At 44.1% G+C, this 27,087-nt stretch overlaps 1 protein-coding gene across 1 annotated transcript in view; it reads left to right on the plus strand.

Moving 5' to 3' along the window:
* Positions 1 to 27,087, plus strand: part of LOC138680711 (gamma-aminobutyric acid receptor subunit rho-2-like) — a 227,837-nt gene that overhangs the window by 184,881 nt on the left and 15,869 nt on the right. Inside the window, exons 6-7 of the mRNA XM_069768001.1 lie at positions 335 to 475; positions 1,562 to 1,714. Coding sequence (XP_069624102.1) covers positions 335 to 475; positions 1,562 to 1,714 — 294 coding nt within the window. The remainder of the gene's footprint in view (positions 1 to 334; positions 476 to 1,561; positions 1,715 to 27,087) is intronic.

The raw sequence follows: 27,087 nt of genomic DNA on the forward strand, positions 1-27,087 counted from the left end.
GCGCACCTTGTATTGCAGTCATCATATTTTATAGTACTGTGCACTTACAATTGCTCATTTTGCCCTTCTACCAAGTTAATTCTTCTGTTCTCTTTAGTTCTTTGACATCAGTGATTAAAACGTACTATCTGAATCCTTCTAAACTCTATGTAGAAACAGGAAGTCTCTTTTCCATGCATGAGTCATCATTAGAACTACAATTCTATCTCACTGCAAACTCCCTGGCAAGGGGGAGGAGCGGAGCAGCTGATTTAGGAGTTGAAGATGAGGATTACTCATGAAAGGGAAAAGAGATTGTTCTGTACTGGTTACAATTATTGTCTTTTTTTAATAGATGCCTATACTGATGAAGATTTGATGCTTTACTGGAAAAAGGGAAATGAGTCCTTAAAAACAGATGAGAAGATTTCATTATCTCAGTTCTTGATTCAGAAATTCCACACCACATCTAGACTCGCATTCTACAGCAGTACAGGTAACAAAAATGTAAATGAAGAATTGAACGAGACCATTTTATTTATTTCAACATTAATCAACAATAAGGGATTCTTTTAATTTTACAAGGTCAATGTCAATTGATAGTGGAAGCAATGTAAGAAACTTTGTAATTTATTAGAGAAATATGCTTCTTTCTCCATCTATGAATAACTTCTTCTCCAATTGCTCCCCAAACTGACCATTAAATCAGAAATATAGCTGCAATAAATCTTGCTCAAAACAAGGAAACAAGGGCTGCCTGCTCAATGAGGGATCAGATTACAGCTGCCTATAGCTCACTCTCGTGCTGAATTCACAGCTCTGCTGCTCAGTACTGCATAGCTCAGTACTGGATAGTGTTTTACCTCACTCTAGTGCTGAATTCACAGTTATGCTGCTCAGTACTGTAGTAAGAGTTTTACCTCACTTTAGTGCTAAATTCTCAGCTATGCTGCTCAGTGCTACTGTGTTTTACCTCACGCTAGTGCTGAATTCACAGTTATACTGCTCAGTACTGCTGTATAATGTCCTCTTTGCTGTTGCTTCTTCTAAACATGTGCCATATTGACACAATAAAGCAGGAACCCCTCATGTTTCTGTGAACTGTGTGTGGGAGACTTCATAGAAGCTAATCTTGGCCTGCTAGTTCACATACAAATAGGAGAAATTAGAGATACAGCCTGCAGAAAGGAAAACTAGTTAAAATGCAGCATAAACATCATACAATAGCGAGAAGTAGTGTTATTCTTCATGTATACACACGCGACAGTCATAGGAAATGACAGGTATGCTTTAACGCAATGCTTACTTTTTATCACCATATCTGTCCAAAATTCTTAATAGCAATCAGAACCTTTTTTTTCCCGATACAGGTCTCAGAATCCCCTGCAATGCTTGTTTCCTTTTTTAAGTGATTTCTCAAGTGATATTTTTTATTCCTTTTCCAAATATGCCACCATGTAAGATAGATCGCTTCTTTACAAGCGCTGTCCCTCTGTGCACTCCAAATGTTATGCTATGGTGTGACAGCGATAACTAGCAACCTCACCCTTTCCTAATAAAATATTGCTTTTCTTTCTCACAGGATGGTACAATCGCTTGTACATTAACTTCACATTGAGACGGCACATCTTTTTCTTCCTCCTGCAAACTTATTTTCCGGCGACTCTAATGGTCATGCTTTCCTGGGTCTCCTTCTGGATAGATCGCAGAGCAGTCCCTGCCAGGGTCTCTTTGGGTAAGGCACATTAGAAACAGAATTGCTGACAATTGTGGCATTATCATTAAAAAAAACAAACATTAAATCTATAAAGTGTTAAAAGATTGGTTTACTTTTGATCAACCTGCATAAATATATTAGAAAGTCGCCTTAGTAGACATTCTGCAGTGTAATATTATTAACTGAATTGCTTCCTATAGCAATAGCATCATGTCATTAACCCCTTCATGACATATGACATACATTTACAACATACAGTTAGGTCCATATATATTTGGACAGAGACAACATTTTTCTAATTTTGGTTATAGACATTACCACAATGAATTTTAAACAAAACAATTCAGATGGAGTTGAAGTTCAGACTTTCAGCTTTCATTTGAGGGTATCCACATTAAAATTGGATGAAGGTTTTAGGAGTTTCAGCTCCTTAACATGTGCCACCCTGCTTTTAAAGGGACCAAAAGTAATTGGACAATTGACTCAAAGGCTATTTCATGGAGAGGTGTGGGCGATCCCTTTGTTATGTCATTCGCAATTAAGCAGATAAAAGGCCTGGAGTTGATTTGAGGTGTGGTGCTTGCATTTGGAAGGTTTTGCTGTTTAGTAAACATACGGTCAAAGGAGCTCTCCATGCAGGTGAAACAAGCCATCCTTAAGCTGCAAAAACAGAAAAAAAAACATCCGAGAAATTGCTACAATATTAGGAGTGGCAAAATCTACAGTTTGGTACATCCTGAGAAAGAAAAAAAGCACTGGTGAACTCATCAATGCAAAAAGACCTGGGTGCCCATGGAAGGCAACAGTGGTGGATGATCGCAGAATAATCTCCATGGTGAAGAGAAACCCCTTCACAACAGCCAACCAAGTGAACAACACTCTCCGGGAGGTAGGCGTATCAATATCCAAATCTACCATAAAGAGAAGACTGCATGAAAGTAAATACAGAGGGTTCACTGCACGGTGCAAGCCACTCATAAGCATCAAGAATAAAAAGGCTAGACTGGACTTTGCTAAAAAACATCTAAAAAAGCCAGCACAGTTCTGGAAGAACATTCTTTGGACAGATGAAACCAAGATCAACTTCTACCAGAATGATGGAAAGAGAAAAGTATGGCGAAGGCGTGGTACAGCTCATGATCCAAAGCATACCACATCATCTGTAAAACACGGCGGAGGCAGTGTGATGGCTTGGGCATGCTACCAGTGGCACTGGGTCACTAGTGTTTATTGATGATGTGACACAGGACAGAAGCAGCCGAATGAATTCTGAGTGATTCAGAGCCATACTGTGTGCTCAGATCTAGCCAAATGCAGCCAAACTGATTGGTCGTCGTTTCATACTACAGATGGACAATGACCCAAAACATAAAGCCAAAGCAACCCAGGAGTTTATTAAAGCAAAGAAGTGGAATATTCTTGAATGGCCAAGTCAGTCACCTGATCACAACCCAATTGAGCATGCATTTCACTTGTTAAAGACTAAACTTCAGACAGAAAGGCCCACAAACAAACAGCAACTGATAACCACCACATTGACGGCCTGGCAGAGCATCAAAAAGGAGGAAACACAGCGTCTGGTGATGTCCATGAGCTCAAGACTTCAGGCAGTCATTGCCAACAAAGGGTTTTCAACCAAGTACTAAAAATGAACATTTTATTTAAAATTATTTAATCTGACCAATTACTTTTGGTCCCTTTAAAAACAGGGTGGCACATGTTAAGGAGCTGAAACTCCTAAACCCTTCATCCAATTTTAATGTGGATACCCTCAAATGAAAGCTGAAAGTCTGAACTTCAACTGCATCTGAATTGTTTTTTTTAAATTCATTGTGGTAATGTCTATAACGAAAATTAGAAAAATGTTGTCTCTGTCCAAATATATATGGACCTAACTGTATGTCATGTCCCTAAGTTTTTAAAATTATGACAAAAAATACCCCCCTTTTGCCCCATGAAATCTAAAACAAAAAAATATAAAACGGATGTGCTCTTCTCTGCAGCGTGGGCTCCACTGCCCTTACAGTATACAGCATTATTCACCTTTGATCCACCAATTGTTCTGAAGAAGGCCAATTAGGCCGAAACGTCAACGCTTTTTTTTATGTGTATCATTCTATTTTTTTCTATTTGTGCAATAAATATATTATTTCTGCATTGAAAAGGAGTGCCAAGTTCTATTTTCTTCTTGGAGTCTTAAGGACGTCCGAAAATTTTGCCAGTATGGGGCCCTAAAATTCTTGGTGGTAACCCTGGTGGCAATAAATAGCTAGATAATCAAATACTATCACACTAGGCTGCTAAAGAGGAGGCTATAAAGAGAGCATAGACTTATGGGGACTATTAATAGCATTACTTACCTACTGCACATTTTATTGCCCTATCTGTAAAGGTGTTTATTGTTAACAGTATATATTAATACAATCATCTACCTCACTCTATGTGGCACAATTGCCTCCTTGTTCATATTTCAAGGAATTAAGCAAACCTTTTATTCATTTATTTCTTTATGCTAATATTTTATTATATATTCTATCATGCATTCCTATTGTATTCTATTTTATTTTATGTAGGTCATAAGTCTATACTTTCCTTATATCCCCCTCCTTCACTGTCTAGCGCGATAGTAATCGATTAATTTACTACATGTCCACTTTACATCAGCACAATTTTTTAAGCAGGATTTTTTTTGCTAGGAAGGTAGAAGGGTTAAAAGTTGATCAGCAATTTCTAATTTTTGCAGCAAAATTTAAAATACATTTTTTTTAGGGACGACATCATATTTGAAGTGACTTTGTGAGGCCTATATCACAAAAAATACCCAAAAGTGACACCATTCTAAAAACTGTGCCCCTGAAGTCCTCAAAACCACATTCAAAAAATGTATTAACCATTCAGGTGCGTCACAAGAATTAATGGAATGTAGAAGGAAAAAATTAATATTTTACTTTTTTTCACAAAATTTTACTTTAGCCTCAAACTTTTTACTTTCACATGGGTAACAGGAGAAAATGCACAGTACAATTTGTTGTTCAGTTTCTCCTGAGTACGCCAAACCTATGGAGGAAAGCTACTGTTTGGGCGCACGCATGGCTCCTAACAGAAGGAGCGCCATTTGGCTTTTTAAACGCAAAATTTGCTGGAATCATTAACGGGCACCATGTTCTGTTTGGAGAGCCCCTGATGTGCCAAAATAGTAGAAACCCCCACAAGAGACCCCATTTTGGAAACTAGACCCCCAAGGACTGTATCCAGATATGTAGTGTGCACCTTGAACCCCCTGGTGCTTCACAGAAGTTTATAACGTCGAGCCGTGAAAATAAAAAATTAATTTTTCCTACAAAAATGTTCATTTAATCCCAATTTTTTATTTTCACAAGGGTAATAGGAAAAAATGTATCATACAATTTCTCCTGAGTACGTCGATACCCCATATGTGATCAAAACTTTTGAGGCATAGTATAAAGCTCAGTAGGGAAGAAGCGCCATATTGAAGTTCAGATTCAGCTGGAATGGTTTGTGGGCGCTCGTCATAATGGCAGAAAACCCCAATAAGTTATGTCATTTTACAAACTACACCTCTCAATGAATTCATCTAGGGGTGCAGTGAGCATGTTAATCTATGCGCCTCACAGGAATTTATAGCATTGAGCGGTGAAGAAAGAATAATTACATTTTTACTGCTAAAATGTTGTTTTAGGCCCCAAATACTCCTGATTGTGTCAGTACCCTACATGTAATTGGGAACTACTTTTGAGGCACAATGCAAAGCTCAGAAGGGAAGGAGCAGCATATTATAGTGCAGATTTTACTGTAGTGGTTTGAGGGAGCCATGACCCCTGAGGTGCCAGAACAGCAGGACCCCCAATAAGTGACCCCATTCATCTCTCACTGATTTCATCTAGGAGTGCAGTAATCATATTGGCACAACAGGTGTGTCACAGAACGTTACACAATTGGACAGTGATGACAAAAATTTTCCATTTGTACAAAAAAAATTTAGTTTTAGCCCCAGGTTCTACATATTCACATGAGAAAATGCGTAAAAATGTCATAAAAATGTGTCACACAATTTCTGCTGAATGTGACAATACCCATATGTGGCTGTACAGTACTTATTAACCACACGGAGAGACTCTGGAGTCTCGGAGTTTTATTTGCCTTCTGGTGTACAGATTTTCCTAGAATAGTCTGCAGTCTCCATATACAGAGACCCTAAGTGCTTGAAGAGCAGAATACCCCCCTCAAGTGACCCCATTTTGAAAATTATACCTCTTTGACAATTTATCTACAGGTTTTGTGATGATGTTACTCCCTGGCTGTTTTCCAGAAACAAGCAGCAGTGTATGTTTCAGAAAATTTCAAATCTGCTATTGTGGTGCCAGTGTCCAGTACATTGTAGTGCCCAGTACGTTATTCCCAACTTGTGCTTCTGGAGACATGCACCCATAAATTAGGCAGACTCTGATCGCTACAGACATGCCAAACATGTGGATGATAAATGTGGTTTAGACGCACTGTGGAGCTCAGAAGGGAAAGGAGCATTTGGATTTGGGAGTGCAGAGTTTGCTGGATTTCTTTTGGCGGGTGAGGAGTCATAGCATTTTTTCAGAGCCTTTGTACTACCAGTAACGTGAAAGCCCCCTATATTTCCGTTAACAGATGACAAACCTGAGTGGAAACTTGCTTTTTTGTGGACTGAGTTGTGACTTTTATTGGGAACATTTTACATAATTTTTTTGATCACATTTATCCTGTGCTTTATGTTGAGCACTTACATCAGTGTTTCCAGCCAAATCTGTGAGTGACGTGATTCGGTTTAAACCCCTGAGGGATCCATTCACTATAGTGAGGCAGAAAACTTACTTTGGACTCTCTGGCCTCTGTTTAGCAGTAGCCTTGTTTTCAGAAGTGCACAAAACTGTGACCATCCGCGCTTTTATGGATGCCTAAAAAGATGCATCCTGCTGGATCATATGCCAGACAGCGTCCACAGTGCCTCCATCTGCCTTATTATAGGGAATATTTCACCAGGCGCTTCCGTCTGGAGCACGTATTTCAGAGATATACACAGAAACCCTGGTGTAAGAGCTCAGCGTAGAGAGCCTTACTGCAATCTTTGAGAGGCAGAATTTACAAGTCAACAGCAGATGAAGAATTGGTTTAATTTATTTTTTACGCTGTTCCTCGTGCTGTATAAATGACTAGACAACTTTATTCTTCGGGTCAGTTCTATTACAGCGATACTAGATTTATATCAGTTTTATTTGTTTCTCTGCTGCCACACACTAAAAGACTTTTTTTTGCAAAAACTAGTTTTTGCATCACCATATTTTGAGAGCAATAATTTTCCCATATTTCTGCTGACAGAGTCATATCATGGCTTGGCTGTTGCTGGCCAAGTTGATGTTTTTATTGGTACTATTTTCGGGCACATGATTTTGATTTTTGGGAAGCAGAATGAACGAAAATTAAAAAAAACCTGCAACTTAGGAATGTAGAGTGTTAGATCAGCAATCAATCAGTGGAAAGTTGATATCTCATCCTGGGACAATGAAACAAAAGTTAAAACAAAAAAAATGATTAAAAATATAGATTTTAAAAAATCACAAAATAAAGAACAAGAAAAATTAAAAAATATGAATCCAAGAAATACATTTATTTATGTAAAAACAAAAAAAGTATACGATTGGTATTGCCGCATCCAGAATGACTATGAAACTATCCCACTAGTTAACCCCTTCAGTGAACACCGTTAAAAAAAAAATAAAAAAAGGAAGGCAAAAAATTGTGCTTTATCATCATACAGCCAAACAAAGAGTGGAATAAAACGCGATCAAATAGACAAATGAAAAAAAAAAGGTATCCGCAGAAAACAAGCTGCCATACAACTCAGTCAGCTGAAAATTACAAAAGTGATAGCTCTTAAAATAAAGCAATGAAAAAATCGGTATATTTTCTATAAAAATAGTTTTCATTGTGTAAAAGCGCCAAAACAAAGAAAAAAAATATAAATGTAGTATTGCTGTAATTATACTGACCCAAACAATAAAGCTGCCTTATCAATTTTACCACATGTGGACTGTCATAAACCCCCCCCCCCCCAAAAAAAAAAAAAAAATTACTGAATTGCTGTTTTTGTTCATTCTGCCTTCCAAAAATCGGAATAGAAAGTGATCAAAAATGTCAAGTGCCCAAAAATGGTAGCAATAAAAACATCAACTCGGCACGCAAAAAACAAGCCCATGCATTACTCAGTCAGCCAAAATATGGAAAATGTATAGCTGTATAAATATGGGTAAAATAAATAAAACCAATTCTTCACCTGCTGTTGATTTGTTCTTTCTGCCTCCCAAAAATCGCAGTAAGGCATGGCTTACATATATCCTTCACTCTGCCTGAGCGGTTACGCCGGGGTTTCTGTGTAAATCTCTGAAATGATTCAGACAGAACCCACAATGGAACATTCCCTATAATGAGGAAGATGGAGGCACTTTAGATGCCATCTGATCTGTGATCTAGTGGTGTCTGTCTTTTTAGGCATGCATAAAAGCATCGGTCCACCACTGAACAGAGGCCAGACGGAGTCCAGAGTAACTCTGCTGTCTCATTATACTAAGTGGCTCCCTCGTGGGTTTCATCTGAATCACGACACTTGGAGATTTAGATGGAAACCCCAATATAAGTGCTCAGCGTAGAGCGCCGCAAATACATCTCTGGCAAAAATGAAGAGACCACTGCAAAATGTTCAGTTTGTCTGAATTTTCTCTCTATAGTTATATTTTTGAGTAAAATGTAAATTATTAATTTATTCTATAAATTGAAAAAAGGGGGAGGAAATAAACTTTATTAAAGTGCAAGGCAAGAGGGCAATGATGACAACAGAGTCGCCCAACAGTGAATAAAAACAACTAATACATACAGGACACTGAGGAATCTGCCTGCCGACCCATAATAAAGAAGATTACGGCCGTTAGCATATAGGTGTCAGGTCGCCATTATCACCGCCGCGGCCCCTGCTGTCCGCTTTTACTTACCGCTCCTCGGCGTCCCGACGCGCTCCTGTTCCAGCGCCGCCTTCTCTGCTTGCTCTCCCGGCTCCTGCTTCCTGTCGGGCGCGCGCGCACTAGGGTGTCCTGCGCACGCGCACTCTGCCTTCCCTGCTCCGGTCAGCCCTGTGTCTCGCTGGCAGCGCTGACGTTACTAGCAGCGCTCCTGCGCGTCCACAGCGCCCTCTACTGGGAGCACTTGTATGCGCACTCTGCCTTTTTCTTTGGACACTCTTTCCCCTGCTCTTTGTGGTCCTGGAGGACCATGACCTGGAAGGTATGCTGCCACTCTGCATTTAAGGCCACCTCTTCCTTTTGGCTGTGCCTGTCTGTCATTTGTTTTCTGGCAAATGCCTCTGGCTCCCTCGCTTCCTAGCATACCTTACGTTCTCCCTGCTGCTTGTCTCTGACTTTTCGTTTCTGTGTATTATCATTAACTGTCTCCGTGCTTCCCTTGCAGCTCCAGTTCTCCTGTACCTTCGTTTCTTCCCGGTGTTCCAGATCCTCTGCCTAGTCCTTCCGCCATCGTCTCCTGCGCTTCCGTGGTCTCGTGTCTCCATCCTGTCTTCCGGTTTGTCCTTCCATTCTCTGTCTGTCTTGTCAGTTCCCGTTACCCGTTCCGCTTCTCCTTCTTCGTTCTCTTTTCCATCGTCCCTGCCCTGACCTTTTCCTTTCCTTGTACTTTGGTACCGGCTGCCGTTCAGTAGTCTCCCCTGGGCCTGCTCCTAACGCTCCCTGTATAGGGGGCGGTCCACCTGGTCCACTCGTCCTGGGGAGGTTCGCTGTTTCGGTCCAGTGGGTCCACATATCTCGCTTTCCTGGTCCCTGAGCGTAACAGTACAGACAGGCCATGGATCCCGCTGGTACCTCTGCTTCCACCCAAAAGGAACTCTTGTTTTTACGGGAGAACCAAAGCCAGATTATGGGTTTTCTTAAATCTATGGAGTCTCGTTTAGCTGCTCTTCAACCCTCCGACCCGGGGAGCGCAACCCAGCTGGCCAGTCTCCAGCAAGAGCTCGCCCAGCAACGTGATACCCAGGGCCACATACTGAGTTACATGGCTTCTGTGGATAATCGTCTGCTCGCCCTTCAAACTGCCACCTCAGCCCCTGCCCAGGCTCCGGCTTCGCACCCTCCTCCTCGTCTGGCTAGGCCGCCGCGATACGGGGGAGATCTTAAATTGTGTCGAGGTTTCCTAAACCAATGCCAGATGCACTTTGAACTTCTGCCACAACAATACCCCACTGACCGAGCTAAGGTGGCCTTTATTGTGTCTCACTTGGAGGGTGTGGCCCTGGCCTGGGTTAACCCACTTTGGGAACGTGATGATCCTCTCGTCTCCCAACTCTCTTCTTTTCTAGAGACCTTTCGTAAGGTCTTCGATGAGCCGGGACGGTTGGCTTCTACTACCGAGTCTCTTTTTAGTCTCCGCCAGGGTACTCTTTCTGTCGGCCAGTACGCCATTCAATTTCGTACCTTGTCGTCCGAGCTGGGCTGGAACAATGAGGCTTTGGTTGGGGCCTTCTGGCACGGTCTGTCTGGTCGAATTAAGGACGAGTTGGCAGGTAGAGACACTCCTACAATTCTGGAGGATCTGATTTCCCTGGCGACCCGCATTGACTTGCGTTTTCAGGAACGTCTCCGTGAATCGGCCAGGGAGAGGAGACCGCCTCGTCCAGTCCTATCTTCTCGCAGTCCTCCTCGCTCTCCTCAAGTCTCTCCTTCTGTGGTATCTGCTCCTGAACCTATGCAGGTGGACCGTATCAAGCCGGCGGAGCAGCGTCGTAAGGAGAGATTGGCACAGGGTCTCTGCTTTTACTGTGGCAGTGCCTCCCATCTTCTGCGTTCCTGTCCGGTGAGGCCGGGAAACGCTTCCGCCTAGGTCAGGTAAGGGAGGCTTACCTGGGTGATAGTGATTCCTCTCTACCTTTTACTCTTTCAGTTCAGTTGCATATTGGTTCCGCTCGCTTTTCTGAAGTAGCGTATGTTGATTCTGGAGCGGCTGGAAATTTTATTCAACTCGAGGCGGTCAGTAGGTTTCAAATTCCTGTCAGATCCTTGGAGTCTCCTCGGCAGTTAGCTTCAGTTGACGGTCGGCCCTTGCAGGAGACCGTTACTTTGGTCACAGAAGAAGTGGAACTGCAAATCGGAGCTTTACATCGGGAGAAGTTTGCCTTCTACGTGTTGCCATCTTTATCTCATACGTTTCTCCTGGGTCTTCCGTGGTTAAGAATACACGAGCCAGTTTTAGATTGGCGTTCTGGTGATGTCCTCCGTTGGGGTCATTCCTGTCAAACTAAATGTCTACGTCCTGTTCTTCCTTTAAGGTCATCCATGTCTACTTCTCCTCCGGCAGGTTTGCCTTCAGCCTATCACTCCTTTGCTGATGTCTTCGATAAGAAAGAAGCGGAGAACTTGCCCCCGCATCGCCCATATGACTGCCCGATCGACCTCGTTCCTGGTTCAACTCCACCCAGAGGATGAATCTATCCACTGAATCTTCTTGAGTCTCAAGCCATGTCCGAGTATGTTCAGGAGAATTTGGCCAAGGGTTTCATCCGGAAGTCCTCCTCACCCGCAGGTGCAGGTTTCTTTTTTGTTAAGAAGAAGGACGGAACCCTCCGTCCCTGCATCGACTACCGTGGTCTTAATTATATTACTATTAAGAACAATTATCCACTGCCTCTTATTCCTGAACTTTTTGATCGGCTACGGGGAGCTCGAATTTTTACTAAGCTGGATCTTCGCGGGGCCTACAATCTTATCTGAATTCGTTCCGGAGATGAGTGGAAGACCGCTTTCAACACCAGAGATGGTCACTACGAGTACCTCGTCATGCCCTTCGGCTTATGCAATGCCCCCGCGGTATTCCAAGAATTTGTGAATGATATTTTCCGTGATCTTTTGTATTCTTGCGTGGTGGTATATCTGGACGATATTCTCGTTTATTCTCCTGACCTGTCTACTCACAGAAGGGACGTTCGTCTTGTTCTTCTGCGTCTGAGGGAGAATCGTCTATTCGCCAAGATCGAGAAATGCGCCTTTGAGCAGTAATCTCTTCCTTTCCTGGGATACATTATCTCCGACTCTGGTCTATGCTTGGATCCGGAAAAGGTGTCCGCCTTGCTCAACTGGCCACGTCCTCTTGGTACCAAAGCTATCCAGCGATTCGTCGGTTTTGCGAATTACTACCGACAATTCATTCCTCACTTTTCTTCTCTAATCAAATCCATCATCTCCTTGATTCACAAGGGATCCGATCCTCACATCTGGACCCCTGAAGCTGAAGATGCCTTTCTTTCTTTGAAACAAGCCTTCTCCACAGCTCCCGTACTTCATCGTCCTGAAGTCAATAAACCTTTTATTCTCGAAGTGGATGCTTCTGCAGTAGGAGCAGGGGCAGTACTGTCTCAAGAATCCTCGTCTGGGCGATTTGTCACCTGCGGTTTCTTTTCCAAGACCTTCTCTCCTTCTGAGCGAAACTATTCTATTGGTGACAGGGAGTTATTGGCCATAAAGTTGGCTCTACAAGAGTGGAGATACCTTTTGGAGGGAGCTGTTCACCCGTTCAGGATCTATACGGACCACAAGAATCTAGCTTATATTCGTTCAGCTCAGAGACTTAATCCCCAGCAAGCTAGATGGTCCCTTTTCTTTGCTCATTTTAATTTCGAGTTACATTTTCGTCCTGGCAATAAAAATCTTAAGGCCGACGCTCTCTCCAGATCCTTTTTGCCTATCGACTCAGAGGAAGAGGCTTCGCATATTCTGGATCCCTCCAAGGTCATCGTAGTAGCTCCCGTCAATCTGTCTTCGCTGCCTCCGGGCAAGACCTTCGTCTCTGAGCGCAACAGAAGGCGAGTTTTACGTTGGGGCCATGCCTCCAAGTTTGCTGGTCATGCCGGTCTTAAGAAGACGCTCTTGCTTCTTTCCCGCTACTACTGGTGGCCGACTCTTTCCCAGGATGTTCAAGATTTTGTTGCTTCTTGTCCGTCTCGTGCCAAGAACAAGATTCCTAGACGACGGCCCTCAGGACTTCTTCATCCGCTGCCAGTTCCTTCAGCTCCGTGGCAACACATTGCAATGGATTTCATCAACGATTTGCCTCGCTCTTCCGGCTGCACTGTCATCCTTGTTGTTGTGGATAGGTTCTCCAAAATGGCTCATTTTTTATCCCTTCCTGGTTTACCCTCTGCACCTGAACTGGCAAAAATTTTTGTCCGCCATATTTTTCGTATTCATGGCTTTCCTCAACATATCGTTTCGGATAGAGGAGTTCAGTTTACATCTCGGTTCTGGAGAGTGCTCTGTAAATATATGAACATCTCACTTGACTTCTCTTCTGCCTACCACCCTCAGTCCAACGGTCAAGTGGAACGCACCAATCAGACTCTGGTAACTTATCTTCGTCATTTTTCCAATGCACATCACAGTGACTGGTCTGATCTTCTTCCTTGGGCAGAATTTGCATACAACAACCATCCCAGTGAATCTTCTTCCAAGTCGCCCTTCTTTATCGTCTACGGTCAACATCCTGGTGTACCTCTACCGTTTCCTCCTGTCTCGGGGGTGCCGGCGGCTGATCTTTTGTCCGGGGAGTTCTCCAGGATCTGGCAGGAGACTAAGACCGCTCTTGAATTTGCGCGAGACAGAATGAAGAGACATGCTGACAAGAGGCGCCTAGACCCTCCGTTATATCATCCCGGTGATAGGGTATGGTTATCCTCTAAATTTGTTCACTTAAAGATTCCTTCTCGTAAATTGGGTCCTCGTTATATTGGGCCTTTTGAGATTCTGACCCGTATTAATGATGTCTCCTACAAGTTAAAGCTGCCCTCCTCGCTACGCATTCCTAATTCCTTCCATGTTTCCCTTCTGAAGCCACTTGTTCTCAATCAGTTTCATGCCTCTACTGAGCCTTCTTCCCGGCCGGTCTCCGCTAATGATGTTTTTGAGATTAAGGACATCCTTGCCATGAAGAGAGTGAGGGGGAGGACCTTTTTTCTGGTAGACTGGAAGGGTTTTGGTCCAGAGGAGAGATCCTGGGAGCCTCGGGAGAACATCCAAGCGCCTCGAGTTTTGGCTAGATTTCTTTCTGGTCTTAGAAAGGGGGGAGGTAAGGAGGGGAGTACTGTCAGGTCGCCATTATCACCGCCGCGGCCCCTGCTGTCCGCTTTTACTTACCGCTCCTCGGCGTCCCGGCGCGCTCCTGTTCCAGCGCCGCCTTCTCTGCTCGCTCTCCCGGCTCCTGCTTCCTGTCGGGCGCGCGCGCACTAGGGTGTCCTGCGCACGCGCACTCTGCCTTCCCTGCTCCGGTCAGCCCTGTGTCTCGCTGGCAGCGCTGACGTTACTAGCAGCGCTCCTGCGCGTCCACAGCACCCTCTACTGGGAGCACTTGTATGCGCACTCTGCCTTTTTCTTTGGACACTCTTTCCCCTGCTCTCTGTGGTCCTGGAGGACCATGACCTGGAAGGTATGCTGCCACTCTGCATTTAAGGCCGCCTCTTCCTTTTGGCTGTGCCTGTCTGTCATTTGTTTTCTGGCAAATGCCTCTGGCTCCCTCGCTTCCTAGCATACCTTACGTTCTCCCTGCTGCTTGTCTCTGACTTTTCGTTTCTGTGTATTATCATTAACTGTCTCCATGCTTCCCTTGCAGCTCCAGTTCTCCTGTACCTTCGTTTCTTCCCGGTGTTCCAGATCCTCTGCCTAGTCCTTCCGCCATCGTCTCCTGCGCTTCCGTGGTCTCGTGTCTCCATCCTGTCTTCCGGTTTGTCCTTCCATTCTCTGTCTGTCTTGTCAGTTCCCGTTACCCGTTCCGCTTCTCCTTCTTCGTTCTCTTTTCCGTCGTCCCTGCCCTGACCTTTTCCTTTCCTTGTACTTTGGTACCGGCTGCCGTTCAGTAGTCTCCCCTGGGCCTGCTCCTAACGCTCCCTGTATAGGGGCGGTCCACCTGGTCCACTCATCCTGGGGAGGTTCGCTGTTTCGGTCCAGTGGGTCCATTTATCTCGCTTTCCTGGTCCCTGAGCGTAACAATAGGGTCAAAATTACAATACCAACAGGGGGCACAGCCTGTGTCAAATAGACCAATTTAAGAAACCGCTATATCCCATACATAATAGTGCAGTAGTTAACATACAGTACAATATAGCCTGGTAATGAAAGGCTATAGAAAGCGGTAAAAAAGTAATTAATACATCACCCCAGAAAATGGTACTTGACAGGTGCAGAGTCCCAGTGTCTGCCCCAACGCGCGTTTCGGAACACCTTTGTCAGGGGGTGCCCTCTTGCCTTGTACTTTAATAAAGCAATCTTATTATAAGACAAAAGGTTATCTTCTTGGATTTATTTCCTCCCCTTTTTTCAGTGTATGCTTCTTTGATAACCGTCTTGATCCGATACTTGGGCAGAACAAGTTCAGCTGGGAGTGAATATTATTTTTTCTTTATACTTTAATTATAATTTTCCCAGATGCTATATTATAGATATTTTCTGCCTTTGGTTACCCCTACTTTTTTTCAATTCATTCTATAAACTTCTGACATGTCTCTGTATTTCCAAGCAATACATTATTTATTTTATTTCTGAAAAGGAGTAATGGGCAAAATGAAAAAACAAGCAAACAGTGCTTTCAGACCTCAAATAATAAAGAAAACAAGTTCATAATCATTTAGAAACAACAATGCTAATGTTTTAACTTAGGAAGAGTTTAGAAATCAATATTTTGTGTAATAACCATGATTTTTAATCACAGCTTTCATGCATCTTGGCATGCTTTCCACCAGTCTTTCACACTGCTTCTGGCGCAAAAATGTAAGCAGTTCTTCTTTGTTTGATAGCTTGTGACTATCCATCATTCTCTTGGCTACATTCCAAGGGATTTCAGTGGGGTTCAGGTCTAGAGATTGGGCTGCCCATGACATTGTTTTGAGCTGATGTGAATTTTTGCCAGAGCTGTATGTGATCCCAAATGTTATGAAAAATGTTCCCAACAAAAGCTTCAACTTAAACCACAAAAAAAGCAAGTCTCCACTCAGGTCCGTCATCTGTTAATGGAAATATAGGGGGTTTTCCTTGTTACTGGTAGAACACAGGCTCTGGAAAAGCTAAATGGCTCCTTGACCCCCAAAGAAATTCAGCAACGTCTGCACTCCCAAATCCAGCACCCCAACACCCCTCCCTTCTGAGTCCCTCAGTGTGCCTAAACCACATTTATCGTCCACGTTTGGCATTTCTGTAACGATGACAGTTTGCCTAATTTACAGGTGCTTGTCTCCAAAAGCATGAGTCGGGCTCCACAACATATTGGTGACTACAACTTACTGGGCACTACAATGGCAGTTTGCAATTTTCACTCAGCAACATCCACTGCTGCTTGTTTCTGGATAACACCCATGGAGTAAAAATTGCCACTACACCTGTAGATAAATTCCCAAAGGGGTATAATTTCCAAATGGGGTCACTTGAAAGGGGATTCTGCTCTTCTAGCACTTAAGGGCTCTGTATCTGGAGTGGAGTCCGCATATTTTAGGAAAATCTGTGCTCAAGGTGTTTCCCCCTATTACAGAGAGAGACAATTTACACCACACCTTTAATTTGGATCTAAATCTAGTTAGGGGTTTATGGTTAACACAATACAGTGAACCAACTACCACATGGAGATATTTAAACTGTTTTACCACTTGTATCCGAGCTAGTGCAATTGTTTCCATGTGTGGGAGATGATCCAATGGTAATATAGATGACTTATCCCAATTGATTTTTAGGCCAGATCTCTGGCCAAACTCTTTTATATCTGCCATGATTGGCTCAAAAGATGAATCTTTATCACTCACATACAGTAGCATGCCATCAGCATACAGACTCACCTGTTGTGAATTCCGCTCTTGGGCTCCCTCCGGTGGTTGTAAGTGGCACTTTTGTGAGTTCTGCTCTTGGGCTCCCTCTTGTGGTTTCAAGTGGTATGGCTGCTCCTTGGAGTTAGCTGTCATCAGCTGCCTCCACTTATCTTCTCTTCTGCTCGGCTATTTAGGTCTGGCTGTTCCTTCAGCTAGTGCCACTTGTAAATGGTTTCTGGATGGATTCACATCTCTTTGGATTTCCCTGTTTTCCTGACCAGTTCAGCAAAGCTAAGTTCTTACTTGCTCTGTTCTGTTCACAAATTGTGGACTTATCCATTCAGTGCTTTCTATGTTTGTCCAGCTTATCAGTATGAATTAATTCTGTCTTGCTGGAAGCTCTGGGAAGCAATTTACCCTCCACACCTTTAGTCAGGTGTGGAGATTTTTAGTAAACTCTGCGTGGATTTTTGTAGTGTTTTATACTGACCGCACAGTATTCCATCCTGTCCTATCTATCAAGCTAGACTGGCCTCCTGTGCTCATCCTGGTTTCATTCTGTGTATGTCTTTTCCCTCTCCACTCACAGTCATTATTTGAGGGGGGGCTAATCTATCCTTTGGGGATTTTCTCTGAGGCAAGATAGTTTTCCTGCTTCTGTCTTTAGGGGTAGTTAGCTCTTAGGCTGTGACGAGATGCCTAGGGACAGTTAGGAGCATTCCACGGCTGCTTCTAGTGTTGTGTTGAGCTTAGGGACTGCGGTCAGTACAGTTACCACTTCCTTCAGAGCTCGTTCCATGTTGCTCCTAGACCACCGCATCATAACAGTACAAGTGGCCAAAAATGAATTAAATGCAGCTCAAAAGAAGGAAAAGAAAGTTCTGAACCATTTTTTTTTCTGTGCTCTAGTTTGTCTTTTTTTTTTCCTCTTGATATCTGGGTGGTTCAGGATATATGCTCTGGCATGGATGTTCAGGGTTTGTTTTCTCGTGTGGATCAACTTGCTGCAAGAGTACAGAATATCCAAGATTATGTTGTCCTGACTCCGGCTTTAGAGCCTAGAATTCCTACTCCTGATTTGTTTTTTGGGGACAGAGCCAAGTTTTTGAACTTTAAAAATAACTGCAAATTGTTTTTTGCTTTGAAACCCTGTTCTTCTGGTGATCCCATTCAGCAAGTAAAGATCATCATATCCTTGCTGCGTGGTGACCCTCAAGACTGGGCTTTTTCTCTTGAAACAGGGGATCCGGCATTATTGAATGTAGACGCATTTTTTCAAGCACCCAGATTATTGTATGACGAACCTAATTCTGTGGATCATGCAGAAAAAACCCTCTTGGCCTTGTGTCAAGGTCAGGAAGCGGCAGAATTATACTGCCAGAAATTTAGAAAATGGTCTGTGCTCATTAAATGGAATGAGGAGGCTCTGGCTGCTATTTTCAGAAAAGGACTTTCTGAAGCCCTTAAAGATGTTATGGTGGGCTTTCCTACACCTGCCGGTTTGAGCGAATCTATGTCTCTAGCCATTCAGATTGATCGGCGTCTGCGCGAGCGCAAAGCTGTGCACCATATGGCAGTATCCTCTGAGCAAAGTCTTGAACCTATGCAATGTGATAGGATTTTGACTAGAATAGAATGGCAGGAATTCAGACGTCAGAATAGGCTGTGTTTTTACTGTGGTGATTCGGCTCATGTTATCTCTGATTGCCCTAAGCGTACTAAGAGAGTCGCTAGGTCTGTTACCATTAGTACTATACAGCCTCAATTTCTCTTATCTGTGACCCTGATTTGCTCATTGTCGTCCTTTTCTGTCATGGCATTTGTGGATTCAGGCGCTGCCCTGAACTTAATGGACTTAGAATTCGCCAGGCGCTGTGGTTTTTCCTTTCAGCCTTTGCAGAGCCCTATTCCTTTGAGGGGTATTGATGCTACACCCTTGGCCAAGGATAAACCTCAGTAGTGGACGCAGATGACTATGTACATGGCTCCTGCACATCAGGAAGATTGCCGTTTTCTGGTGTTGCATAACCTGCATGATGTTGTTGTACTGGGTTTTCCATGGCTACATGAACATAATACGGTGCTGGATTGGAAAACTATGTCTGTGACTAGTTGGGGTTGTCAAGGGGTACATAGTGACGTTCCTTTGATGTCAATTTCCTCTTCCCCCTCTTCTGAGGTCCCTGAGTTTTTGTCGGATTTCCAGGATGTATTTGATGAGCCCAAGTCCAGTTCCCTTCCACCGCATCGGGACTGTGATTGTGCTATTAACTTGATTCCTGGTTGCAAGTTCCCTAAGGGCCGACTTTTCAATCTGTCTGTACCAGAGCATGCCGCCATGTGGAGTTATGTTAAGGAGTCTTTGGAGAAGGGGCATATTCGGCCCTCTTCGTCACCATTGGGAGCGGGTTTCTTTTTTGTTGCTAAGAAGGATGGCTCCTTGAGACCCTGTATTGATTATCGTCTTCTTAATAAGATCACGGTCAAATTCCAATACCCCTTGCCTTTGCTTACTGATTTGTTTGCTCAGATTAAGGGGGCTAGCTGGTTTACTAAGATTGACCTCCGAGGGGCATATAATCTTGTTCGTATTAAACAGGGTGACGAATGGAAAACTGTTGTGAATTCTGTGGCAGAGCTCCCTCCTGTGGTCACAAGTGGTACTTCGGCTGGTTCTCTCTGTGAGCTTCCGTTGGTGGAGGAAAGTGGTACTGCGGCTTCTGAGTTTCCTTCCTCAGGTGATGTGGTGAACTCGTTAAATAGAGCAGCACCTAACTCCACCTAGTGCTTTGATCCTGACCTCCAGTCAATGTTCTAGTATTGGACCTGTTTCCTCCTGGATCGTTCCTGTGGTTTGCTGCTCTGCATAGCTAAGTTCCTCTTTGCTATTTGTTTGCTGTTTTTTTTCTGTCCAGCTTGTCAATTTGTTTTTTACTGCTTGCTGGAAGCTCTGGGACGCAGAGGGTGTACCTCCGTGCCGTTAGTTCGGTACGGAGGGTCTTTTTGCCCCCTTTGCGTGGTTTTTGTAGGGTTTTGTGTTGACCGCAAAGTTACCTTTCCTATCCTCGCTCGGTTCAGAAAGTTGGGCCTCACTTTGCTAAATCTATTTCATCTCTACGTTTGTCTTTTCATCTTAACTCACAGTCATTATATGTGGGGGCTGCCTTTTCCTTTGGGGTATTTCTCTGAGGCAAGGTAGGCTTATTTGCTATCTTCAGGCTAGCTAGTTTCTCAGGCCGTGCCGAGTTGCATAGGGAGCGTTAGGCGCAATCCACGGCTGCCTTTAGTGTGGTTGGAGAGGATTAGGGATTGCGGTCAACAGAGTTCCCACGTCTCAGAGCTCGTTCTTATTTTTTGGTTTATTGCCAGGTCACTGTATGTGCGCTGACCTCTATGTCCATTGTGGTACTGAATTACCTTTCATAACAGTACTGGAGGCCATAAGTACTAATGATTCCCAATAGAGGGAAAAAAGAAGTTCTGAGACCATTTTTTTTTCTTTGCACTGTGTTTTGCCTTTTTTTTCCCCCTAGACATTTGGGTGGTTCAGGACACAGGTGTAGCAATGGACATTAAAGGTCTGTCTTCATGTGTGGATCAGCTCACGGCAAGAGTACAAAGTATTCAAGACTTTGTGGTTCAGAATTCTATGTTAGAACCGAGAATTCCTATTCCTGATTTGTTTTTTGGAGATAGAACTAAATTTCTGAGTTTCAAAAATAATTGTAAACTATTTCTGGCTTTGAAACCTCGCTCCTCTGGTGACCCAGTTCAACAAGTTAGGATCGTTATTTCTTTTTTGCGTGGCAACCCTCAGGACTGGGCATTTTCTCTTGCGTCAGGAGATCCTGCATTAAGTAATATCGATGCATTTTTCCTGGCGCTCGGATTGCTGTACGATGAGCCTAATTCTGTGGATCAGGCAGAGAAGAATTTGCTGGCTCTGTGTCAGAGTCAGGATGAAATAGAGGTATACAGGTCCTTCTCAAAAAATTAGCATATAGTGTTAAATTTGATTATTTACCATAATGTAATGATTACAATTAAACTTTCATATATTATAGATTCATTATCCACCAACTGAAATTTGTCAGGTCTTTTATTGTTTTAATACTGATGATTTTGGCATACAACTCCTGATAACCCAAAAAACCTGTCTCAATAAATTAGCATATCAAGAAAAGGTTCTCTAAACGACCTATTACCCTAATCTTCTGAATCAACTAATTAACTCTAAACACATGCAAAAGATACCTGAGGCTTCTATAAACTCCCTGCCTGGTTCATTACTCAAAACCCCCATCATGGGTAAGACTAGCGACCTGACAGATGTCAAGAAGGCCATCATTGACACCCTCAAGCAAGAGGGTAAGACCCAGAAAGAAATTTCTCAACAAATAGGCTGTTCCCAGAGTGCTGTATCAAGGCACCTCAATGGTAAGTCTGTTGGAAGGAAACAATGTGGCAGAAAACGCTGTACAACGAGAAGAGGAGACCGGACCCTGAGGAAGATTGTGGAGAAGAACCGATTCCAGACCTTGGGGAACCTGAGGAAGCAGTGGACTGAGTCTGGTGTGGAAACATCCAGAGCCACCGTGCACAGGCGTGTGCAGGAAATGGGCTACAGGTGCCGCATTCCCCAGGTAAAGCCACTTTTGAGCTACAGAGAAGCAGCACTGGACTGTTGCTAAGTGGTCCCAAGTACTTTTTTCTGATGAAAGCAAATTTTGCATGTCATTCGGAAATCAAGGTGCCAGAGTCTGGAGGAAGACTGGGGAGAAGGAAATGCCAAAATGCCTGAAGTCCAGTGTCAAGTACCCACAGTCAGTGATGGTGTGGGGTGCCATGTCAGCTGCTGGTGTTGGTCCACTGTGTTTCATCAAGGGCAGGGTCAATGCAGCTAGCTATCAGGAGATTTTGGAGCACTTCATGCTTCCATCGGCTGAAATGCTTTATGGAGATGAAGATTTCATTTTTCAGCACGACCTGGCACCTGCTCACAGTGCCAAAACCACTGGTAAATGGTTTACTGACCATGGTATTACTGTGCTCAATTGGCCTGCCAACTCTCCTGACCTGAACCCCATAGAGAATCTGTGGGATATTGTGAAGAGAAAGTTGAGAGACGCAAGACCCAACACTCTGGATGAGCTTAAGGCCGCTATTGAAGCATCCTGGGCCTCCATAACATCTCAGCAGTGTCACAGGCTGATTGCCCCCATGCCACGCCACATTGAAGCAGTCATTTCTGCCAAAGGATTCCCGACCAAGTATTGAGTGCATAACTGAACATTATTATTTGTTGGTTTTTTTGTTTGTTATTAAAAAACACTTTTATTTGATTGGATGGGTGAAATATGCTAATTTATTGAGACAGGTTTTTTGGGTTATCAGGAGTTGTATGCCAAAATCATCAGTATTAAAACAATAAAAGACCTGACAAGTTTCAGTTGGTGGATAATGAATCTATAATATATCAAAGTTTAATTGTAATCATTACATTATGGTAAATAATGAAATTTAACACTATATGCTAATTTTTTGAGAAGGACCTGTATTGTCAGAAATTTAGAAAGTGGTCCGTACTCACTCAGTGGAATGAAGGTGCGCTCGCAGCTATTTTCAGAAAAGGTCTCTCTGAAGCCCTTAAGGATGTCATGGTGGGATTTCCTATGCCTGCTGGTCTGAATGAGTCTATGTCTTTGGCCATTCAGATCGGTCGACGCTTGCGCGAGCGTAAATCTGTGCACCATTTGGCGGTATTACCTGAGCTTAAACCTGAGCCTATGCAGTGCGATAGGACTTTGACCAGAGTTGAACGGCAAGAACACAGACGTCTGAATGGGCTGTGTTTCTACTGTGGTGATTCCACTCATGCTATCTCTGATTGTCCTAAGTGCACTAAGCGGTTCACTAGGTCTGCCACCATTGGTACGGTACAGTCAAAATTTCTTCTGTCTGTTACCTTGATCTGCTCTTTGTCATCGTATTCTGTCATGGCATTTGTGGACTCAGGCGCTGCTCTGAATTTGATGGACTTGGAGTATGCTAGGCGTTGTGGGTTTTTCTTGGAGCCCTTGCAGTGTCCTATTCCATTGAGAGGAATTGATGCTACGCCTTTGGCCAAGAATAAGCCTCAGTACTGGACCCAGCTGACCATGTGCATGGCTCCTGCACATCAGGAGGTTATTCGCTTTCTGGTGTTGCTTAATCTGCATGATGTGGTCGTGTTGGGGTTGCCATGGCTACAAGTCCATAATCCAGTATTAGATTAGAAATCCATGTCTGTGTCCAGCTGGGGTTGTCAGGGGGTACATGGTGATGTCCCATTTCTGACTATTTCGTCATCCACCCCTTCTGAGGTTCCTGAGTTCTTGTCTGATTACCGGGATTTATTTGATGAGCCCAAGTCCGATACCCTACCTCCGCATAGGGATTGTGATTGTGCTATCGATTTGATTCCTGGTAGTAAATTCCCAAAAGGTCGACTGTTTAATTTATCTGTGCCTGAGCACGCCGCTATGCGGAGTTATGTGAAGGAGTCTTTGGAGAAGGGGCATATTCGCCCGTCATCGTCGCCATTAGGAGCAGGGTTCTTTTTTGTAGCCAAGAAGGATGGTTCACTGAGACCTTGTATAGATTACCGCCTTCTAAATAAGATCACGGTTAAATTTCAGTACCCCTTGCCATTATTATCTGATTTGATTGCTCGGATTAAGGGGGCTAGTTGGTTCACCAAGATAGATCTTCGTGGTGCGTATAATCTTGTGCGTATTAAGCAAGGCGATGAGTGGAAAACTGCATTTAATACGCCCGAGGGCCATTTTGAGTATCTAGTAATGCCATTCGGACTTGCCAATGCTCCATCAGTGTTTCAGTCCTTTATGCATGACATCTTCCGAGAGTACCTGGATAAGTTCCTGATTGTGTACTTAGATGACATTTTGATCTTCTCGGATGATTGGGAGTCTCATGTGAAGCAGGTCAGAACGGTGTTTCAGGTCCTGCGTGCTAATTCTTTGTTTGTGAAGGGATCAAAGTGTCTCTTTGGTGTTCAGAAGGTTTCATTTTTGGGGTTCATCTTTTCCCCTTCTACTATCGAGATGGACCCTGTTAAGGTCCAAGCCATCCATAATTGGACTCAGCCGACATCTCTGAAAAGTCTGCAAAAGTTCCTGGGCTTTGCTAATTTTTATCGTCGCTTCATCTGCAATTTTTCTAGTATTGCTAAACCATTGACCGATTTGACCAAGAAAGGTGCTGGTTTGGTCAATTGGTCTTCTGCTGCGGTGGAAGCTTTTCAAGAGTTGAAGCGTCGTTTTTCTTCTGCCCCTGTGTTGTGTCAACCAGATGTTTCACTTCCGTTCCAGGTCAAGGTTGATGCTTCTGAGATTGGAGCAGGGGCTGTTTTGTCGCAGAGAGGTTCTGGTTGCTCGGTGATGAAACCATGCGCCTTCTTTTCCAGGAAGTTTTCGCCTGCTGAGCGAAATTATGATGTGGGCAATCGAGAGTTGCTGGCCATGAAGTGGGCATTCGAGGAGTGGCGTCATTGGTTTGAAGGAGCTAAGCATCGCGTGGTGGTCTTGACTGATCATAAGAACTTGACTTATCTCGAGTCCGCCAAGCGGTTGAATCCTAGACAAGCTCGTTGGTCGTTGTTTTTTGCCCGTTTTGACTTTGTGATTTCATACCTTCCGGGCTCTAAAAATGTGAAGGCGGATGCTCTGTCTAGGAGTTTTGTGCCCGACTCTCCGGGTGTATCAGAGCCGGCGGGTATCCTCAAAGAGGGAGTAATTGTGTCTGCCATCTCCCCTGATTTGCGGCGGGTGCTGCAAAAATTTCAGGCTAATAAACCTGATCGTTGCCCAGCGGAGAAACTGTTTGTCCCTGATAGGTGGACGAATAAAGTTATCTCTGAGGTTCATTGTTCGGTGTTGGCTGGTCATCCTGGAATCTTTGGTACCAGAGAGTTAGTGGCTAGATCCTTTTGGTGGCCATCTCTGTCGCGGGATGTGCGTAATTTTGTACAGTCCTGTGGGATTTGTGCTCGGGCTAAGCCCTGCTGTTCTCGTGCCAGTGGGTTGCTTTTGCCCTTGCCGGTCCCGAAGAGGCCTTGGACACATATCTCTATGGATTTTATTTCAGATCTTCCCGTCTCTCAAAAGATGTCAGTCATTTGGGTGGTCTGTGATCGCTTCTCTAAGATGGTCCATTTGGTACCCTTGTCTAAATTGCCTTCCTCCTCTGATTTGGTGCCATTGTTTTTCCAGCATGTGGTTCGTTTACATGGCATTCCAGAGAATATCGTTTCTGACAGAGGTTCCCAGTTTGTTTCGAGGTTTTTGGCGAGCCTTTTGTGTTAGGATGGGCATTGACTTGTCTTTTTCCTCGGCTTTCCATCCTCAGACTAATGGCCAGACCGAACGAACCAATCAGACCTTGGAAACATATCTGAGATGCTTTGTTTCTGCTGATCAGGATGACTGGGTGTCCTTTTTGCCTTTGGCTGAGTTCGCCCTTAATAATCGGGCCAGCTCAGCTACCTTGGTTTCACCGTTTTTCTGCAACTCTGGGTTCCATCCTCGTTTCTCTTCAGGGCAGGTTGAGTCTTCGGACTGTCCTGGTGTGGATACTGTGGTGGACAGGTTGCAGCAGATTTGGACTCGTGTAGTGGACAATTTGACTTTGTCCCAGGAGAAGGCTCAACGTTTCGCTAATCGCAGACGCTGTGTGGGTCCCCGACTTCGGGTTGGGGACTTGGTTTGGTTATCTTCTCGTCATATTCCTATGAAGGTTTCCTCTCCTAAGTTTAAACCTCGTTTTATTGGTCCGTATAGGATTTCTGAGGTTCTTAATCCTGTGTCTTTTCGTCTGACCCTTCCAGATTCTTTTTCCATACATAACGTATTCCATAGGTCATTGTTGCGGAGATACGTGGCACCTATGGTTCCATCTGTTGATCCTCCTGCCCCGGTTTTGGTGGAGGGGGAGTTGGAGTATATTGTGGAGAAGATTTTGGATTCTCGTGTTTCAAGGCGGAAACTCCAGTATCTGGTTAAGTGGAAGGGTTATGCTCAGGAAGATAATTCCTGGGTCTTTGCCTCTGATGTCCATGCTCCCGATCTTGTTCGTGCCTTTCATATTGCTCATCCTGGTCGTCCTGGGAGCTCTGGTGAGGGTTCGGTGACCCCTCCTCAAGGGGGGGTACTGTTGTGAATTCTGTGGCAGAGCTCCCTCCTGTGGTCACAAGTGGTACTTCGGCTGGTTCTCTCTGTGAGCTTCCGTTGGTGGAGGAAAGTGGTACTGCGGCTTCTGAGTTTCCTTCCTCAGGTGATGTGGTGAAGTCGTTAGGTGCTGCTCTATTTAACTCCACCTAGTGCTTTGATCCTGGCCTCCAGTCAATGTTCTAGTATTGGACCTGTTTCCTTCTGGATCGTTCCTGTGGCTTGCTGCTCTGCATAGCTAAGTTCCTCTTTGCTATTTGTTTGCTGTTTTTTTTCTGTCCAGCTTGTCAATTTGTTTTTTACTGCTTGCTGGAAGGTCTGGGACGCAGAGGGTGTACCTCCGTTCCGTTAGTTCGGTACGGAGGGTCTTTTTGCCCCCTTTGCGTGGTTTTTGTAGGGTTTTGTGTTGACCGCAAAGTTACCTTTCCTATCCTCGCTCTGTTCAGAAAGTTGGGCCTCACTTTGCTAAATCTATTTCATCTCTACGTTTGTCTTTTCATCTTAACTCACAGTCATTATATGTGGGGGCTGCCTTTTCCTTTGGGGTATTTCTCTGAGGTAAGGTAGGCTTATTTTCTATCTTCAGGCTAGTTAGTTTCTCAGGCCGTGCCGAGTTGCATAGGGAGCGTTAGGCGCAATCCACGGCTGCCTTTAGTGTGGTTAGAGAGGATTAGGGATTGCGGTCAACAGAGTTCCCACGTCTCAGAGCTCGTTCTTGGTTTATTGCCAGTTCACTGTATGTGCGCTGACCTCTATGTCCATTGTGGTACTGAATTACCTTTCATAACAGAAAACTGCATTTAATACGCCCGAAGGCCATTTTGAATACCTTGTGATGCCATTTGGGCTCTCTAATGCTCCATCTGTGTTCCAGTCTTTCATGCATGATATTTTCCGCAATTATCTTGATAAATTCATGGTCGTATATTTGGATGATATTTTGATATTTTCCGATGATTGGGAGTCTCATGTGAAGCAGGTCAGGATGGTGTTCCAGATCCTTCCTGATAATGCTTTGTTTGTGAAGGGGTCTAAGTGCCTATTCGGAGTTCAGAGGGTCTCTTTTTTGGGTTTTATTTTTTCTCCCTCGTCTGTAGAAATGGATCCTGTTAAGGTCCAAGCTATTCATGAGTGGATTCAGCCCACATCTGTGAAGGGCCTTCAAAAAATTTTGGGCTTTGCTAATTTCTATCGCCGTTTCATTGCCAACTTTTCCAGTGTGGTTAAGCCCTTTACTGATTTGACGAAGAAAGGCGCGGATGCGACGAATTGGTCCTCTGCGG

This window comes from Ranitomeya imitator, chromosome 5 (genome assembly GCF_032444005.1).
Source record: "Ranitomeya imitator isolate aRanImi1 chromosome 5, aRanImi1.pri, whole genome shotgun sequence".
Lineage (NCBI taxonomy): Eukaryota > Metazoa > Chordata > Amphibia > Anura > Dendrobatidae > Ranitomeya > Ranitomeya imitator.